Source organism: Caloenas nicobarica, chromosome 5 (assembly GCF_036013445.1).
Source record: "Caloenas nicobarica isolate bCalNic1 chromosome 5, bCalNic1.hap1, whole genome shotgun sequence".
In the NCBI taxonomy this organism is placed as follows: Eukaryota; Metazoa; Chordata; class Aves; order Columbiformes; family Columbidae; genus Caloenas; species Caloenas nicobarica.
Window position 1 is genome coordinate 4,194,947 of NC_088249.1, and position 20,173 is coordinate 4,215,119.

Consider the following 20,173-nt stretch of genomic DNA (forward strand, 5'->3'; position numbering starts at 1 on the left):
GCAGCGTGGAGCGTGCAGGGCAGGGTGACAAGTGATCCATCATGCTCAGCGATGCCTCATAACTTTTATGGCCTTTTTAAAAGCCAGATGCTTGACATGAGTTTGACACTGTTTAGTCTCTTGTTTTTGAAGATTTGGATCGCTTTGGGAAGCGCACCAGCGCTGGCAGATTGGCGGCATTTCCCTGCAGATTTGATGGGCACGGATGTTTCCATATTTCAGGGAAATCCGGTTAAAAAAAGCAGCTTGGCGTGAGAAACCCTTGTGACTTCCAGGAGCCTCCCAAAAGACGTTGCCCACCTCATGCTTTTGAACAGGGACCTGATGTGCCCCTTCCAAACCTCTTGTGGTGACTTTGTCCCCACGGCAAATCCCGTGAGCATCGGGGACGTGTGGTCCAGCCCTCGCCACCAGCTCAGGGAAAGATGACAAGTCTCCATCATGTATCAAGAGCAGCAAGTGAGAATATATGTTTTTGGGTTCTTCATCTGGATGCTCTTAAGAGAGAGGACTTTCTCTGGGGGCAAGTGCCAGCCCCGCTGTGATCGCACGTCACCGCAGCAAACAAACACGCGGTGGCCTTGGACATCTCGCTCCCTTGCCAAGCCACGGCAGCTGTATTTTTAGCTCCATCTCCCAGTTGGGTTTGTAAAACTTTCCCTCCTCGTGTTTTCAATCAGTCGTAGATCAACTCTGAGCTCTGGGTGGATTTTTTCCCAGCCCTTCGGTTGTTCCCTTGGTTGGTTTTCCCGCAGCAGGAGAAGGACCCTCTGGGTCTCTGCTCCCTCCAGCCCTTCTCCTGCACGGATCTTATGGCTCGGGGACCAGCAGGATGTCTGGCTGCCCTCAACATCCCAGGGTCCAGCACCATTCCTGGCATCCTCCAGCTCACCCTCTGGCACATCTGGATCCAGCTGTGGGGAGAAATGAGCCTGCAGGAGCTGTCAGCGGCTGCACCTCCATCCCAAATTCCTCCCTTATGCATCAGCTCATGAAACTGCGTACAGGTATCGGGGAGGGAGAGAGACCTGAGAGTGTGCTGGGAAAGAGAAAATCTCCAAGCAGCCAAAATAACAGCAATTCAGCCAGTTTGGGGGTAAATTCCAACGAGAACTTCACCCTCCTGCAATGCTAAACTGAAAAAACAGAATGAAAAAATTGTTATTATTCATACATTGCAAAAAAATGCGGCTGCAGAGGGGTAATTCTGCCACAGCTCTGCTTCCAAGGTCTCGTAACCCCTCATAATGACAGGGGACGGGCCATGGATTACTTGTTCTGGGTCTCAGTGTTGGGCGGCAGGCTCTGATTTTATGCCTATGAGTTTTGGGGTACGCCAGCAACCTTCCTGGAAAGGGCTGATGCTTTTGCTTACCTGGCTGTAAGGTAAAATATACCCTGATTTAAACTGCAATTCTCCACTCTGGGAATGGGCAGTGCTTGGCATTAGTCCCCGATGACAAAAAGGGACCTGGTGAATCCAGAAAAATGAGAGATGTGGGGTGACCCAAGGGACCCAGCGGAGCTGGAAACATTTCACGTTAGTATGTGGGGATGCAGAGATTTGAAAACAGATGCAAAAGCAGAAAGTAGCTATGGTAAAGCCAAACGTTTCTCTTTTCCCTGCGTTCGAGCCATGGGGAATTGCCATCAGCTCCGACATCTGATGTCAGCCCTGCAGCGCTGGTTTGGGAGCCCAGCCGTACCATCTTCCCTTCGGTCACTTCCTCACCTAATTAATTTAATCTGATTTAATTGCTATTGCACCGCACGCCCCCCTGGAGCCCGGGGAGATGGGCTTGTTGCCCATCCACTGCCTGGAAACGGAGATGTCTAGCCGGGCAGCTGCCTCCCCGCGTCATCCCAGGGCTCTGCTCCCTCGCAGCCTCCCCAGGGACCACATCCCAGAGATGCTCCACAGGGATGCCCTTGGCCTGGGCACATGGCACATCATGTCACTCACCTCTGCAGGCTGTCCCCAAGCATTGCCCGTGTTTGCTGACCCCCATGAATGGGATTGTGGGGCTTTTGCAGGCAAAACAGCTGAAAAATGAGAGTTTGCTCCTTGCCGATAGCACATAGATCAGAGAATCATAGAACCATAGAATAATTTGGGTTGGAAGGGACCTTCCAAGCTCATCCAGTGCCCCCCCTGCCACAAGCAGGGACATCTGCACCAGCTCAGGTTGCTCAGAGCCCCGTCCAGCCTGGCCTGGGATGTCTCCAGGGATGGTTCATCCACCACCTCTCTGGCCAACCTGGGCCAGGCTCTCACCACCCTCAGGGGCAACAGTTTCTTCCTCATGTCCAGCCTGAATCTCCCTCCTTTAGTTTAAAACCATCGCCCCTTGTCCTATTGCAACAGGCCCTGACACAGGAGATGCTCCAAACAAGCCAGAAAAGGAGCGAGCAAGAGGGAAGCTCTCCTTCTTTCTTCTCCACTCCCTGAAAATGCCCATTTTCCTAAAAACCTTGCATTGCATCATCATCATTTCCCACCCAAACCATGTCCCACTGCCTGGACCCTTCAGGGTTTTGGGGTTTTTTTCTTTTTTAAGGGATTCAGCCCAGAAGGAGAGGCAGACGCTGGCCTCCCTGTTGCCATGCGGTACAACTCGGAGCCACCCCGGCGCTGCTCTGGTCCCCCAGGTCCCACAGCTCCCCACTCCCTCCAGCAGCTTCAGAAAGTCCCTCTCCGTTTTTAAAGAAGTCTGATGGGTAGCTGATGCTGTCCCTTGTCCCCAAGGGGTGGCCTCTCCCTCTCTCCTCTTCAGCAGCTTGATTTCCAGATGGAAATACAGACGTAAAAACCTGCCTGTCGCTTTCCTCTACCAGCAGGTTTCCGGCTCTGCTCCACGATATGGAAATAAAAACTCGTTAAGGGTTGGCATAGACAACTAAATGACACTTTGGCATATTGCATTTAAGCTGAGCAGATGTCGATTAAGCTGAAGAGACTCAAATTAACTCAGCTTTTGTAATGGCTCCTGCATGATGCTAATAAAAGCAGCGTTTTGTGCAGGTTTATGGCTCAGGATACAGAGAGATCCATGGTCCTCCTTGCCCTTGCAGAGCTCTAATTAAAGCCTTTTTCTCATCTGAAAGAAGGAGCAGGAAGGCTGATTGCTTTTTATAAATTTTTCTGGGGTCGGGGAGCAGCAGCAGCTGGGGATAGCCCATGACCAGCAGGCTCAGAGGTTGGGACCCTGACTCGCAACCATTGCTCTTTTTTATTTTTTGCATTACATTTCAGCCAAGTCATTTCCCTGACCCCACTTGCCAGGCTTGCTGTCCCTTATTGGGACAGTTCGCATGAGAGTGACTCCGCTGGAGCATCACCCTGTGAAACGCAGCTCCCAGCGGGATGGGGACGTTGTTTCCTGATGAGGAACCATAAACCTCCCAAAAAACCCACGCAGCCGGCAATTAGCGGTCAGCAGCCGAGCTGGCAGGAGCAGATCCTTGGAGCAAGAGCCTCTGATACATCTCACATTCGGGCTGTCCCCTGCAGTCCTATGGGTGACCCTGGGTCCCCTTCCCACCACTGTCACACTCCTTGGCTGGTCTCTGCGGGATGTGACCCTTTGCTATTTCCTTTTTTTTAAAAAAAAAAAATTATTTCTTTTTCCCCATCTTTTGCGTGCCAGGCAGCCTTTCCCTCTGGCTAAGAAGAGAATTAGGCAACTGGTCCCAAAATTCCACCGTGAGCAACAAGGTCATGACCATCTGGACAAAAAAAGCGCATGAACCCACGGATCTTCCCAAGATTTTGGCTGCTTTTCAAACCGAGCAGCTGCTGAGACACAATGGGGTGCACAAGCCCCGAACCTCAAAAGTGCCTTTGCTGCTGCTGCATGCACAGATGGGGTGACAATTATTTAATTGGGGAGGGGGTGACCGTCACCTCTGAGCGGCGGGTGGGAATCTGCCAAATCTGGACACCCAGGGCTCAGAAAGAGGGTTAATGACTTAATTGCACGAGTTATGGGATGTCGTGGGGAGCACCCCAGCTGCAGCCCTGTGTGCAGGACACATCTCACCCTGCCCCAGATGTCCCCCGTGGACCCCCCCAGCTGCAGGACGCTGCCAGAAAGCCGGCGGCAGCACTTGAGCAATAGCAGCCCATGCCTGACATCTGCCCACACACATTTTGGAGGCCAGTAAACTTCCTGTGGATCTTGGCTGCCTGACAAAAGTGACATAAATTCTGCCTTTTTTTAGGGTGATTTTTTTTTTAAATTTTATTTTGATAACAGGTAGGAGCTTGGCCTGCCTCTCCCTGGCTTTGGGATGCACAAGTCTTAGGGAAGAGCTCAGAGGTGGAGGTATTTCTGTAGCTTGAGGGCCAGGTTGCAGAGGTAAGGTAAAAATGTCATCACACATCTATAAAACATGGTTTATTTTCACATTTTAGGAAACCGTAGGCATGTGTTTCCCCTCCTGTTCTCTCCCCTCATCCCTGAGGCTTCATCCCACTGATGCTCCAGGCAGGTGATGTTTTTTCTCCGGGAGTCAGATCTACCCTGAAATGCATCTTCAGCACAAATTCACACACGATTCAGCAGGCTCCTTTCAGAGACATTTATTATTTAAATAATAATTTTTTTTTACATCATCTCAACTACCGAATGGAAGAAAAATTCCCGATCTCGGCACCTTTGGGCTTTCTGAGCAGAGCTGCAGCTCTTGAACGATTGAGACACCCCCCTTGCAATAGCACAATGACACTGGGTGTTTTGGATGCTGCACGGAGGGGATCCACGAGCACCCCCCAAGAAACCCCTGATGGCAGCGATGGCCTTGGGACAAACCCAACTCACTCGTGGGAGAAGCCAGAGGGGTTGGATGCTCTTTTCCCAGACCAGAGCCCCGAAGAGCAACATGTACAACCAAAAAAACCAAAATAGTGGTGCTGAAGGATGCTGTCCAATGGGGTGAGATTTTATGCCCCTTGTTGGCTCCTGCATAAACCATAGGACAAAGAAAATTGCAGAAGGGGTGGTCAGGAGGGGTCAGGCAGCTCTGCTGCCATCACGGCACTAGGGGAATGCCACAATTCAGCTTTTTTCTGCCCCCAGAGCCCCTCAGACATGCTGGGCTGGCACCCACCAGAGCCTCAAATCTCTGGGGGTGGGGGACAGACAGACATATGCACAAAGACCTACACCTGATAAAGTGCGTTTCTTTAGGCAACCAGCCTACTAAATAAAGGGGAACATTTGGGGATACAGTGCTCCCTTCCTCTCCAATGAGGGTGGTGAGAGCCTGTCCCAGGTTGGCCAGAGAGGTGGTGGATGAACCATCCCTGGAGACATCCCAGGCCAGGCTGGACGGGGCTCTGAGCAACCTGAGCTGGTGCAGATGTCCCTGCTCATGGCAGGGGTTGGACTAGATGGGATCTGAAGGTCCCTTCCAACACGGGGAAACTCTGGTCCCTGACACACCCCCAGCAGTAGTGTTATAGCAAAGACCCCCATGCATCACCCCCGAACCCTCCCGCAGCGAGGCTGAACGCAGCCTGTACCCTTTGCCGGGTGGGAGCAGCCCCGTCTGAGGGTGGCAGCGATATCCAGGTACTCATCAGCCCTTCCAGCCCTGTCTCACCGTGTTTTCTGCCCTGTAAGAATCCACACTGGCTTTGCAGTGACTTCCCAGACACGTGATGACACCTGGCCAAGCCACCCATCCCTGGCCCACCCTACAGCACATACGTGTCTTTACGAGCCTTAAGAGCTTTGTTAACATCTACCAGGGCTGTGCTTCACCTGGCAGATGTCTCCTGGAACAGCTTATGGATCTACTGCCCACAGGAGCCCAGCCGTGCTGCCAGTTTTGTCTTTGCAGGGGAAAGAGTCTGTCTGTCCTGGCTGGCGGGAGACACCCGGCAACACAGCACTGAGCGCATGAACCGCAGGACCGGCGGCCTCAGGATGGCAAAGACCCAAGGATCGACGATGGAATTAATTGAGAGAAACCTCAGGGCTAGGAGGTCCCAGTCGTGGCTGTCCTCTTCCTGGCTGAACTTGTTCATGTAGGCGCGGATCTGCAAAACACGACAGGGAGAAATAATGCTGGGTCTGGGCTGCCAGGATCTGGCCCCCAGGCAGCTCCCTGGGGAGATTTGGGCTGTCACAGCACCCTTTCTGCCTCCACCCATTGAAATTATCTTCTTGCTAAGGAAAGCCAGGCCTGCGCTCTGCTCTCAGTGAGGCTTAGTTTAGCCCTAACACAATTAAGCCAGTGGCAACTTAAGGAAACAGTGGGTCTCACCTTGAAAACCAGACAGGATGAATAAATGTGTAAGAGGATGCGGGAGGCTGGACCGCTCCAGTCGTGCCTACAACTTGCCGACTCATCGCAGCTTATGGGGCTTCCTGGAAGGGTGACTCAGCATTCCTGACTCAGACGGGTCAAGTCGCCACCCCCTCGTTTCGGGGGAGACGGGATGCTCAGATGGGACAGGAGCATGGGAGGCAGGAGCATCCCTCCTTTGGCTGTTGGGTACCACCCGGGGATGCTGCATCCCGGGGTACCAGGTGGCCACAGTGCAGTCGGTACCTGGGGCTTCTGAGGGCTGCCCTCAGGTCAGCAGGGTGGGGTTAGGAAGGATTTTGTGGTGCTGTGGTCTGATGCTTGCTGGGTTCACGTGCTCGGGCTGCTCCTCGGAGGGGTGGCTGCTGTGGGCAGCCCCAGCCAGAAGAGAAAGTGTCGTGCCGAGGAGGCACTGGCAGTGTTGGGCAGCTCGGTTTGAGAGGCTGCCAAAACGCAACCCAAACACAACCCCACATGGGAGCTGGACGACGGGAAGAAAAAAAAAAACTGGCTGTGCTTCTGGATAAGGCTATATCTGCTACCACAGGGCCCATGGGATCCCCGCCAGAGGCACTTTCCCATCCCATCTGCCCCCAGCAGACCTGTAGGGCTCTGCCCACGTGTCCCCAACAGGGGGTTCCGCTTTGTAATGACCACAGCACCCAAACTTGGGCTTTTTTGGGACAAAGGGAGAGCCACCCATCACACGTGGGCCCATTGACGGGAGCTGAAGCATCTCTCAGGATGTTGATTCTGGTTCCCGGGATGCTCATGAGCACATGGACGTTACTGCTTTGTCTTTTCTCTGTCTTAAAGCCCAGGCAGCCTGGCTCAGCTACAGCTTGTGGTTATTTTCTTTTCCCTTGGGAAAAGAAAGTGAGCATGGAGGGAAGGTGGTGTCTATTTAAACTCCACAAGCACAAAATTAGCGTTGGCTGCACTCCCAACCTTGGTGGGGCTCGTTTCTAATGGGAACAAAATGACCTCCCACCTTGGCAGTCTCATATGGGCAGGGGACACGAGTGGCTTGAGGTGCTTTGGAGTCCGTGATTCTGCTGGTGTAATACAGCTTGGATGTATGAAAAGCATCAGGGGACTCACTCTCTCCCTTCCTCTCTTGGCTGTGGTGTTTTGACCCCAGATTTCTGCTGGAAGCCTCATGCACAGAGGGGACAGGGGATGAGGGATGCTGTGGCCCATGCGTCAGTCTCTGTTCCCAGCAGTCACCCATCTCCATGCCTATGGCCCGGTGTTGTTGCAGAGCAACGGAGACCTCCATCTAATGGTAAGGTGGGTACCACCTGTCCATGTCTCCAGCTCTGTCCTTCCCTTTTGCCATAGAAATCTGTGATAACTCTTCCCACCCAGCAGAGACACCCACTGTCTCCACTCCAGCCTAGTGGCATCTCCTTCATCTTTGGATGTCTAATTTCTTGCTCCACCATCTCTCACACGTCAGTCATGAGTGCCCGGCTTCCAGGAACCACAGCAATTGCCGTGTGGTCCAGGGGACCCCTACCCCAGACTCTGCTGGGGCCACACTGCCTGGCCACAGAGCCTCTGTGGGATGGGAGGACACCTCTGCTCCTGCCACCTCATCCTCCTGCCACCTCATCCTCCTACCAACCCATGCTTCTGCCACCCCGTCCTTCTACCAAACCCTCCTTCTGCCACCCCATCTTTCTGCCACCCTATCCTCCTGCGGCATTCAGGGTACAGGGAATGATTCTCCCAATTCCCCATAAGATGTGCTAATTGCCTGATAGAGTTGGGGGTCTCCCAAGCTTCAGGAGGAGCTAAGCTTTGACCTCAGTCCTTAAAGCTTGGGCAGCAGAGCCTTATAAAGGGAGGGAGAGAAACAGGGGTGTTGGGGAGAGGAAGTCCACACCAGAGGAGGGGTGGTTGCACTCACCGTGAATGGCAGGGAGCAGATGACAAAGGTGATGGTCATGATGGAGAGGAGAAGGAGATGGTCGATCTCCTCGGCCATGGAGAACATGCACCGGTTGGAGCCACCGGCTGCCCGGGGCTGCTCAAGTGTAGCCAAGCGACGTGTCTTCTGCCCGCGGCGGTGCATACGGACCAGGTTAGCGATGACGCTGAGGTTGCAGAGCAGCACAGAGAGGATGAGAAAGAGGAGCAGGGTGGCATAGAGAAGCGAGAAGGTGACATCCAACCCGGAGACCTCCCTACCACCGTTGTGCTGGAAGTAGTCCAGATGCATCTGGATGAAGCACCAGGTGCCAGGGCAATACTGCACATACTGCCCAAAGCCCACCAGCGGCAAGGAGCAGAAGGCAGCGGAGAAGGTGTAGATGGCAGGCAGGGCAACCAAGCCCGTGCGGGGGCTGAGAAAGCGCTCGTAGAAATAAGGCTGCCCCAGGGCCAGGCATCGCTCCAGCGCCATGGCGAAGAGGATGAGCATGGTGGCGAGGCCGAAGAAACTCATGGCGAAGCCAAAGTAAAAACAGATGTGTCCTCCTTCGACCAGGGTGGACAAGGTCCGGTTGTGGTGGTAGGAAGCCAGGACGAAGGGGCTGACGGAGCAGGTGCCCAGCAGGTCGGTGACCACCAGGGCCAGCACCAGGACGTGGAAGAGGGAGGGCGGGCGGGGGCCGCGGCGGCAGCGCAGCAGCAGCCCCAGGGCCAGGAGGTTGCCCAGGAGCCCGGCGGAGAACATGAGGGCGCTGACCAGCGGGCGGGCCCCGGCCGGCAGCGCCCCGCCGCCCTCGCACAGCCCCGGCCCCGTCCCGTTCATCCCGCCGCCGCCGAACGACTGCGCGGCCGCCACCGCCCCGCCGGCACCGCCCTCCGCGGGGCTCCCCCCGCCCCGGCCCCACCGCCCCGCCCGCCGCCCCCGGGCCCGCCCCGCCCCGCGACCCCGGGCCGCCCCCCGGCCCCGCAGTGCTGCTCCGGGGGACCCGACGGCGGGGCAGCACCGGTACCGGGCTGAGAGCCCCGCCACGGCCAGCCCCCGGCAGGTCCGAGAGGCCCGGTACCGGAGCCCCGGTGCTGCTCCGGGAGTCCCCGTGCTGCGGCGGGAGCCCCGAGGCGCGGCCGGCGCTGGTCCGGGAGCGCCGGTGCGGCTCCGGGAGCCGCGAGGTGCGATCAGCCCCCGGCCGGTCCGAGAGTCCCGGTGCTGCTCCGGGAACCCTGGTCCTGCTGCGGGATTCCCGAAGCACGGCCAGCCGCGGTGCCCGTCCAGGAGCCACTCGCACGGCAAGCCCCAGACGGTTCGAGAGTCCGGGTAGCGGGCTGGGAGCCCCAGTGCTGCTCCGAGAGTCCCGGTGCTGCTCCGGGAGCTCCGAGACACAGCGAGTCCCGGCTGGTCCAAGAGCCCCAGTACCGGGCTGGGAGCCCCAGTGCTGCTCCGAGAGTCCCGGTGCTGCTCCGGGAGCTCTGAGACACAGCGAGTCCCGGCTGGTCCAAGAGCCCCAGTACCGGGCTGGGAGCCCCAGTGCTTCTCTGGGAGCTCCGGTGATGCTGCAGGAGCCCTGCAGCACAGCCAGCCCCAGTGCCAGTCAGGGGGAGGCTTGCACAGACAGCCCCGGTGTTGGTTCGGGGGTCTCAGTGCGGCTTCGGGAGCCCCGAGGTACAGCCAGCCCCCGGCTGGTCCAAGAGCCCCGGTACCAGTCTGGGAGTCCCAGTGCGTCTCCAGGAGACCCGAGGCATGGCGAGTCCCGGTGCTGGGCTGCGAGCCCCACAGCACAGCCAGCCCCAGTGCTGCTCCGAGAGTCCTGATCCCGGGCCAGAAGCCCTGCGCACAGCTGGCTGCCGTGGTGGTTCAGGAGTCCCACTGCTGCTGCGGGAAGCTTGGGCTAGTCCTAGTGCTGATCTGGGAGCCCAGCGGCATGGCCAGCCCTGGTGCTGGTTCAGGAGTCCTGCACACAGCAAACCCCGGCCTGGTCTGAGAGCCCTGGACTGGCACTGGGAACCTTGATGCACAGCCAGCCCAATGCTGATCTGGGATCCCTGAGAGGCACAGCAAGCCCCAGTGCTGGTCTGAGAACCCCATGGCGTGATGAGCCTTGGTGCCATCTCCACCAGCCTGATGCAGGGTGGGCTACCAGGGAGCCACAGCTGAACCTGGGCTGTGCAGGTGGGTCTGGTGGTGCCCAGAGCCACTGGAGAACTCCCTGCCCCATGGCCAGCCACACACCGTGTCCCCATTGCCCCCTCTCCCATATGTCATCAGAACTCCCTATGGGAATCCTGCCTGCAGCCAGTGTATGGTCAGGAGTGGGCTGTTGGGGGCACATCAGAGGGAACCCTTATTCCCACTGCAAGCCTTGCTGAACGTGGCTCATCTGCCCCAAATCCCAGCTCCAGGAAAGCTCCTTCTGCTGGGGCTTCAGGCTCAGCAGATGCCAGAGGAAACTCTCGCTGCTGCATAGTATTTCATAGAATCGGAGAACAGTTTGTGTTGGAAGGGACCTTCCAAGCTCATCCAGTGCCCCCCCTGCCATGAGCAGGGACATCTGCACCAGCTCAGGTTGCTCAGAGCCCCGTCCAGCCTGGCCTGGGATGTCTCCAGGGATGGTTCATCCACCACCTCTCTGGCCAACCTGGACCAGGCTCTCACCACCCTCAGTGGAAAAAATTTCTTCCTCATGTCTAGCCTGAATCTCCCCTCCTTTAGTTTAAAACCATCAACCCTTGTCCTGTTACTACAAACCCTACTAATAGTCTGTCCCCATCTTTCTTATTGGCCCCTTTTAAGTACTGAAAGGCCCCAATAAGGTCTCCCTGGAGCAAGTATTTCCCTAGTCGTGTGCCCACCTTGCTGAGAGCAAAGCCTTTCCTTTGGCCCCCGAGCTGGGACCCAGCTCGGCTGGGGGTCAGGCAGGATTTAGGTGCACCCCTTCACCCATGACCTAAGGGAAAACTGTCATCACAAAGTGCTCTGGTTCCCCCAAACCCCGGTGAAATGATGCAGCATAGATCAGCCCCAACATGGACATGGGAGGTTGCTGCCACAAGCGCATTTTGCCTGTTGTTTTTTAAAAACTTTGCTTTTGTAACAGGAACTTCGTAAAGGAAATATGGTACATGGCAAACTCCAGCGCTGGGTGAGCTGTGGTTTGTGACAGCACCTCCATTTCCGACGGGCCGTTTCTACTCCTCGCTTTGGTTTTTTATGTCGTGCAGCTCAAACGCTTCTTCAGCACCTTGGGGAGGATGCGCAGTCACCTTGCCGGTGGCAGGGCACCCGCAGCCCCAGCCCGCCCAATTCCTGTGGCCAAAGTGATGGGTGTGAGGGAGGGGAAGGTGTTTTAGCCAACACCCAGACTAACCCTGCACGCAGATGGGCCAGAAAAACACCTATCCCAAGACCTTGTTTATCCCTGCTCCCAGCCCTGTAGACCTAATCCAGCAGAGCACCAAAGCATGTGGACACATCTGATGATGGGAGCGATGCCGTTTATTTCCAGAAAGCTGGATCAGAGAATCATAGAATCACAGAACAGTTTGGGTTGGAAGGGACCTTCCCAGCTCATCCAGTGCCATGCCTGCCATGAGCAGGGACATCTGCACCAGCTCAGGTTGCTCAGAGCCCCGTCCAGCCTGGCCTGGGATGTCTCCAGGGATGGTTCATCCACCACCTCTCTGGCCAACCTGGGCCAGTGTTTCACTGCCCTCAGTGGAAAAAGTTTCTTCCTCATGCCCAGCCTGATGAAACCCTGGTACATTCAGCCCTCTGTGGTGTCCACAAAAATCAGGTTAAAAAATGGAGCTGAGGCCGAGCCCTGACCTGGTCCATCTGAGCAGCTCACGGAGACCTTTTCCGAGCAGAAGACACTCGGTCGGGTGGTTGCTCCAAGGCTTTTCCCAGCCTCCCACTCCTTTCTGGTGTTTCGTGTCACAGTTCAGGAAGGGGTTTTGGCATCTTCTGGAGCTCATTTTTCCTGGCAGCTAATGGAGCCTTAAATACCCATTTGGGGCTTCTCAACCGGCAGTTGCCTCTGATGGGATATTTTTGCAATAATAGGAAAACTGCTGGGCTTTTTTATTTTTTTCTTTCTCCTCCGAGCTCAAAACCAGGAATATGCCACTTGGTACAATCTGTCTTGTTTCTTGGGAAGTGTTTGTTTTCTTCCTTTTGCTTCCATGTTTATCTCCGGCTGTCTTGCCACTAACAAGGACCGTATGTTCTCCCAAGGGTCATTGGCATTGTCTTCCCTAAGAGAAGATTTCCAGGGTTGACCCACTTTGAGAAAAAAACTGTGGGATTGTAGGAAAGCTGCATGAATTTCATATAAACCAGGTAGCTAAGAGGATTCAACCTCTGGACTTTGCTGCCTGTGGCTGGGAAGGGCACTGGGATCCTGCTCCATCCCTAGAAGGTTTTAAAGGACATTTTTGGCAATGTGGGCAGGGAGGAGACCAGCGCTCCTGTGCATGGAGGGATGGACTGTATCGGTGGATTTCAACCCTTTTAAACCAAAACCCCATCTGACTTGTGTTTAGCAAAGCCAGACATTGTTTTTCTTCCAAAGCCCCTTTTCTTACCTTGCCCACCGGTGCTGCCAGCAGCCTCGTTCACCACCCTGGAAAAGAGCAGGGCTGAGCATCGTCATGGCACATCCAGATTTTGGTGCCTTGACTTGCCGTTCTGTGCAAGAACCTGGGTTAAAAAAATATCAAACTCTTCACCGGCTGGTTGTGTCTTACATCCCCGCGGGCTGATGAGCTCCCTGGCAGCCCCGGCACTGCTGCCTGCCCAGGCACGCGCCTTCCTGCTTCCCGGATGGCCAAAAAAATGCAGGCGGGCAATAAAAAAATAATAATAATTTTAAAAGGGCTCTTTGCAAGAACTAAACAATTTGCCGGGAAATGAGCTTGTGAGAAGTTGTGCCTGGATTTCATGAGCTGAGAATTAAAAAAAAAAAAAAAATTACTATGCTTGATTTATGTCCAGGAAAGGAGCAGGATGCAGGGTTAGAGGATGCTGGTGACACCGGTGACACTGTGAGCGTGGCACAGGGCAGCCGGCGGTGCTGGAGGGCAGCAGGCATGGCACAACATCTCCAAAAAGAGCATCGTAGCATGAGCTACAGCCTTGAGCTGAGCAGCATCGCTTTATTGCCTCCATTAAGTGTCAGTTCCGTCCCTTTGAGGCTCGCTGGCAGAGGAGCCGTCTGGCACGGAGGGGCCCGCGGGGACCGGCTGAGCCGTGCGAGGAGCCTGATGGGAGGACGCGATGGGGACGGGCTTGCACAGCAGCTCTCACCTCCTCAGCATTTGGCCAGAGAGCCCTGAGCCTCTGGGCTTTTTTCGGTTCCTGTTTAGCAACATTTACAACTAAACCGCGTGTTGCAGGGATTTTTTTTTCTTTTTTCTTTTAAATTTATTTTAATATTTTCCAAGCTCTGTAATAGCAAAGGGTTCTGAGCTATGTAACTCCTTGAAGACCTAAACCATATGTGTCTGGGCATTAAAAAATGGGTTACCCAAAAGAAAAAGTGGCAGCCCCCTCCTTGCGGCGGCGGTGCCCGGCGTGCTCCGAGCCCAGCCCTGGCTGGGGACGTGCTGCCATCTCTGGAGAGGACGGCGATATGGCAGTCCCAAGTCCCAGGAACACGTCAATAAGTGATTTATCTGCTGGGAGGGCAGCTTGGCCCTCAGCCGCCAATGCAAACCTTGTTGGCTGCAGCCGGAGCTGGGCTTGCCCGGAGGCAGCGGTGGCCGGCTGGAGCCTCCAAGTCTGCTCACAGGGCAGGTAGGACACCAGGAAGGGCACAACGTCGATTAAAAGCGCTGCAGAAGCCAGATGAGTCTGCCAAGGTCACCAGGACGTGCACAGACCCAGCCAGGGAGTGGGGATGGTGCAGGGACAGGGGGGTCACCCCGGCAGCCCGCAAGCCATTTCTTTCCTCTGATGATAAAGTCACGGATGGGTCCCACACCACTGTGTGCACATTATCCCAGGGCTCGGATGGAGTCTGCATTCACACATCTTAATAAAGAACCTATTTATTTTTAATTCAATTACTGCTTTCCATGAAGCATGGATGCCCTGGGCTCTAAATCTACACATGGTGGTGCAGGGACCTCTCCAGGAGTGAATCCTCATTAGGGTCATGGGCAGATGATGGCCTGTCTCAGCCTGGGCACACGCCGACCACCCACAGCTCATGTCACTGCCCGGCCATGCCTGGTCTGTCTGTCCTGAGCGATGTATGGATCCATATGGTGGAGGAGATCCCAGAATTTTTTTCCACTGAGGATGGTGAGAGCCTGGCCCAGGTTGGCCAGAGAGGTGGTGGCTGAACCATCCCTGGAGACATCCCAGGCCAGGCTGGACGGGGCTCTGAGCAACCTGAGCTGGTGCAGATGTCCCTGCTCATGGCAGGGGGGGCACTGGGGGAGCTGGGAAGGTCCCTTCCAACCCAAACTGTTCTATGTTTCTATGGCCAGAGGGGACAACAGCGAGACTTTGCAGAACCATTATCTCACCTGGCCTTCATTGTGCCGCAGTGAAACAGGTCCGGCAAAAGCCACCGCACAGGCTGGGCGCTGTTGACTCTGCAGTCCCACGTGAGCCATCTCCAAGTCAATAACACGCCAGTAATATGAAACCCATACGCGGACCAACCCTCATTTCTTTTCTTTCTCCTTAGAAAACATCGATGAGAGGCATCGAGCTTGCAGGTCCCCCCCAGTACATCCCCAAACATAGGTCTGCCCTTTTCTCTAGCCATAAGAACTTGGCAGGTCAAAAAAAGACCCAACCCAACCAGGTCACCTTCAAAAAGCCTCAAGATAGATTTGCATGAGTTTCCTCCTTCAAAAACGAGAATCCGTTTGACACCAGGAGTAAATATCGTGTGAGGACTGGCAGGAACACGACTACACCCTGCAAGGCTTAGCTAAATAGAGGGAGAGAAGTATTTGCCCTGTCTCCTCCGCGGACACTAAGCAGATAGAGACTTTGGTTATCATAATTTTTTTGGTCTAAATGGTCACTTGAGGCAGATATTAAATCCAGTTAATACATGTGGTTGAGGGGAAATGGATCTTTCATTAAAATGATCGTTTGCTTGCATGTTTGTGCCGTGAGGTTATACATCCCAGGCTCTGCTTTCTCTCAATTACTGCTCTTATTAAGGCTCCGGATCATCACAGATACCAAATTAAAATAATTACAGCAGAACAGGTAGCCATCTGAGTAACACAAATGCAACATTAGTGCCTGGAGGAATCAATTTTTGAGAGAAAAGTAAACCACTGCTGAGAAACCACAGCCCTGCTCAGGGGATGGAGGGGTAGGGGAGGGATGATGGGCATCCCGGCGAGGAGCAATGGGCATCCCGGTGAGGGACCCTGTGTGCCATTCGGCTCCTTGACACGGTCATGAGCTGCTGCTCAAGTTTCTGAGTCTCCACACCTCCAAAATCTCCCTCACACCCCCCTTGCCCAGGCCAGGGACACCCCGAACCAGCCCCGGAGAACCGCCCTCAGCGTGGAAGGGGCTCATGCACAGGATGAGGCGATGGAGCAGGGCTTCCAAACACCTTTATTCTATGGGGACACACACACACATCTCTCCTCCCTGTGCATCCCTGCTGCCCTGAAGCCACACACCAAAACCTTCTTGCTTTCCTGGGGCCGGGTGCTCCCCAAACCCTCCATAAAGTGCTGCTGCTCAGAAATATTCACAGGCACTCGGGACCACCCCCCCAGTTCCTCTCTGGGGTGAAACACAGCCTGGGGAGGGGGCAAAACCACTTCGTGCCCACCCCTCGCTGTGAGCTGGACACCGTCCTCTCCTGCGACAGCCCCGAGATGCTCTGGGGCCGAAGGCTCGCTCCTCATCCTCACCAGCAGCCGCCGGCTTCTGCCAACCCCACGCGCTCAGGGAAAACCAAGCTGCGGGGTGTCTGTCCTGCGCCATCCCGGGGGACAAAACTGGTTGTCCCCTCCCGGGACTGGTCCTTTCAGGGTGGCTTTCCGGGAATGGAGCCTGCGGCAAAGCCTGCGGATGAACATGCGGAAGACGGAGGTGCGGAAGATGATGAAGACCCAGGGGTCCACAATGGAGTTGACGGAGAGAAAGCGCAGGGCGCTGAGGTCAGCGTTCTCGTTGAAATCAGCAGCAAATGCTCCCATGTATGCCCGGATCTGGTAAAAAAAAAGAAGGAAAAATGAAAAAAGATGGCACTACAGGGGTAAAGCTGGGAGGAAAAAGATTCTCATGGGGACAGCAAAAAGAAGTTTTAACCCCCAATACCTGTATGCATGGAATCTGGACATGTTGTGGGTTGCAGACCCTAAAATTGGGAGTTGGGGATGGGTCAGTGACTGTGGTAGCACAGGGACACCATGTCCCCTTTGGGGCCAGGAAGTTAGAGCTGAAGATTTGGTCCCAGAACTGGGATTTTTCATGGGTAAAGGAGAACATCCAGTCTCCGCAGGCTGCAGTGGTGGGTGCTGCGCCCCTCTTGAGGCTGATACATCCCATTTGGGTTGTCCCCCGCTGCAATGGGTATCAGACCAGGTGTCCGTTGGATAATGCAGTTGGACCAGAGCTAGATGGTGACCCTTGCTGGGTCAAGGTCCTTCCTCCACCTCCAGGTCCAGCCTGAAGCCCTGCTTGTTTGAGGACCACTGGGGTTATTCCAGAACCAGTACGAGCCAAATCATACTGGGGCTGCTGGTGTGTCATGATACGGCTCCAGAGTGTGACAGAGGGGACAGGGAGCAGTGGTGGAAGTTGTCACCTAGGGCAGTGGCAGCACCCATACCCCCTCCCCGATTTTGGGACGCCCCCACCCGCGGCACCAGCTCTGCTCACAGTTGGTGACAGCAAGGTGACACCGCGGATCCAACCCTGGGACATGGGGCACTGCTGGGGGGGGTGGGCAACGAGGGCTCTGTCATGCTGGGGGTCTCCCATTCCCATCCCACCAGTGGGACCCCCACCCCTGGGAAGAAGGGGGAGGATTTCAGAGAGTTTTCCCTCAGGTTGGGAAACCCAGTGTGGTTCAAAGGGATCTGGATCTACCCAGCACCTGTGGGACAGGGAGGGAGTGGGAATGAGAGGATTATTGAAGGGTCTAATGCAATGAACCAGCCTCCCTAGGAACAGACATGGGGGGGGAGTTATTTTAAGGGGTTAAAACAACGAACCAACTCCCCCAATACCTCTGGGACAACCCCAGAGGAACACAGTGGTGGTGACGGAGGGGGGGTGTTATTCCAATGGGGTTAAAGCAACAACTAGACCCCCTGGGACAGGGCGAGGAATATTCAGAGGGGGCCAAAATAATTAGCCAACCCCTTCAACACTTCTGCAACAGAGTGGTGGTGATGGGGGGGTTTAAGCAACGAACTAAGCCCTAGGGATGGGATAGCGCTGTGGTGGGTATTCTTGGGGGGCAACGCAATGACCCTACCCAGGACAAGATGGGAGTGACGGGGGGTTATTCCAGTGAAGTTAAAGCAATGAATTAACTCCCCCGTCCTGGGACAGGATAGTGGTGCTGGGATTATTCCATGGGGGCTAAAGCAACAACCAAATCCCTGGGAGGGGGCGGAGGATATTCAAAGGGGACCAAAGTAATTATGTGACCCCCTCCCGACACCTCTGGGACAGAGTGATGGTGATGGGGGGGTTATTCCGTGGAGGTTAAAGCAATGAACTCACCCCCAGGACAAAGTGGTGGTGCTGGGGGTTATTCCATGGGGGTTAAAGCAACGACCAGACCCCTGAGACAGGGTGGGGGACACTCACAGGGGACTAAAGTAATGACACAACCTTCCTGGCAAGTCTAGGACAGAGTGGTGATGATGGAGCAGGGGGGAGGTTGTGTTACTCCATGGGGATTAAAGCAATAAAACAACCACAGGAGGTGTGGTGCTGGTTGCAGATATTCAAGGGGGGCAACCTCCCAGAATGGGATGGTGGTGCTGGGGACGGGGGGGGTTATCCCAAGGGAGTTAAAGCAATAATGTGACACTCAGAGATGGGGCTGTAGTAGAGGGGATTCAGAAGGGACTAAAGCAATAAGACCCCCTCTCCCGACAGCTCCTGGAGTGGGTGATGGTGCCAGGGTGTATTCTAAAGGGCCAAAGCAACAATCTGACCCCCTCGGGACTGAGTGGTGGTGATGGGGGGGTTATTCCAAGGGAGTTTAGGCAACAACATGACCCCTGCCGACAGCCTGGGGAGTGTTCAGAGGTGAGGCAAAGCCCCCGGGAGCAGGTGGTGATGCCAGGGTTTATTCCAAAGGGCAAAACCAACGACCTGATGTCCCCCCTCCCAGACTGAGTGGTGCTGGTGGGGGGGTTACTCCAAGGGACTTTAGGCAATGACTTGACCCCCATGGGCGAGGTGAGGGACTACTCCGGGGGGGCAAAGCAACAATCGAGCCCCTGTGGGAGGAGATGGCAGGGAGAAGGATTATTTTCCAGGGGGGTTAATGCAATAACTGACTCCCAGGGATGGGGTGGTGGATATTCGGGGGTGGCAAGGCAATTACACGAGCTTTTGGGCGCGGGGGGAAGGTGCAAGGGGCTGTTCCGGGGGAGGGGGCTGGTGGGGTTACTCACGATGAGCGGCAGGGAGCAGATGGTGAAGAGGACGGTCATGAGCCCCAGCAGGACGAGGTGGTCGAACTCCTCCATGTGTGGGGTGGCGGTGGCGGGGGGGCCGCGGCGGGGCTGCCGCCGGGCCATGCCATAGAGGTGCCGCATGCTGCTCACGTTGCAGGCGCCGATGGCCAACACCAACAGGCCCATCAGGCTGGCGTAGAGGACGGGGAAGCCGAGCTGGCGCGGTCCACCACCAGCCATGCGGATGAAGCACCATGTCCCGGGGCAATATTGCATGGGCACCCCGAAACCCAGCAGCGGCAGGGCGCAAAAAAGGGCGCAGAGCCCCGCCGCCACCGGCCCCAACATCACACCCAGCCGCCGGGTGAGATGCCGTCGGTAGAAATAAGGATGCCCAAGGGAAAGCCAACACTCCAGAGCCATGGCTAGCAGCAGCAAGGTGGGGGCCAGCCCAAAGAAGGCCATGAAGAAGGCGAAGAGCTGGCAGAGGATACCCGGTTCACCGTCACTGCGCCCACCGGGTCCCAGTTCACTGAGGCTGCGGTTGTAGGCGTAGGCGGCCAGCACGATGGGGCTGAGCAGGCACTTGCCCAGCAGGTCGGTGACCGCCAGCCCGCTCACCAGCACGTAGAAAGCGGAGACCCGCGGTGGGCGACCACCGGGCGACCGCGACCTCCGCCGGTGCTGGCCCAGCAGCAGAAGAGCCAACACGTTGCCCAGCAAGCCGGCGGCGAATAACACCGAGCCGGGCACCGCCGACTGCCCGCTCTCGATGTACCGGCTGTTACGGCATTTGTAACCATCCGTCTCCATCGGGATAATCCGGTCACCGGGATAGGGCGTCCCGCAGCGGCACCGGGATGAACGCACCGGGGCTGCGCCGCGGCTGCCGGCGGCGACTGGCCCGGCGGGGCGGGCGGCCCGCGGCGGCGGAGGGAGGGACGGGGGGGAAGGAGGGGAGAGGCGGTGCGGAGCGACCGGGCACGGCCCCTGGGGCGGCCCCTTCCCGCTGCCTGCCCCCCCGCCCCGCAGCCGCCCTCCGCCATCCCGGGGCGGGGGGACGCGGCGTCCCCCGGGAGAGCCGGGGCTGCGGGCCGGGGGGAAACCCCGGGAGCGGGGAAGAGGTGGGGGTCGGGGTTGAGTCCTCTGGGGGTTACGGATCCCTGGGCAGGGGGGGTTGTGGGGTAGAGGACAGGGGCTGAGTCCCGGGGGGGTTACGAGTGAGGTGCTCAGGGCTGAGTCCCTTTGCGGGGGTTACAGGGCAGGGAGCTGGAGCTGAGCCTCTTGGGGGGCTGCAAGCAAGGGG

General features: G+C 56.3%; 2 protein-coding genes across 2 annotated transcripts; both read right to left on the reverse strand.

Annotated features, from left to right (window-relative positions):
* Nucleotides 1-4,619: 4,619 nt before the first annotated feature.
* On the reverse strand, nt 4,620-9,070 carry PTGER2 (prostaglandin E receptor 2). Its single transcript, XM_065636151.1, has 2 exons — nt 8,225-9,070; nt 4,620-6,043 (listed from the first exon to the last, which is right to left on the reverse strand). Exons 1-2 carry the CDS (start codon nt 9,068-9,070, stop codon nt 5,798-5,800), a joined length of 1,092 nt encoding a protein of 363 aa, XP_065492223.1. The 3' UTR covers nt 4,620-5,797.
* Nucleotides 9,071-15,943: 6,873 nt separating this feature from the next.
* PTGDR (prostaglandin D2 receptor) lies at nt 15,944-19,680 on the reverse strand. The gene is made up of 2 exons (XM_065636541.1): nt 18,865-19,680; nt 15,944-16,434 (listed from the first exon to the last, which is right to left on the reverse strand). Exons 1-2 carry the CDS (start codon nt 19,678-19,680, stop codon nt 16,168-16,170), a joined length of 1,083 nt encoding a protein of 360 aa, XP_065492613.1. The 3' UTR covers nt 15,944-16,167.
* Between the last annotated feature and the right edge of the window lie 493 nt (nt 19,681-20,173).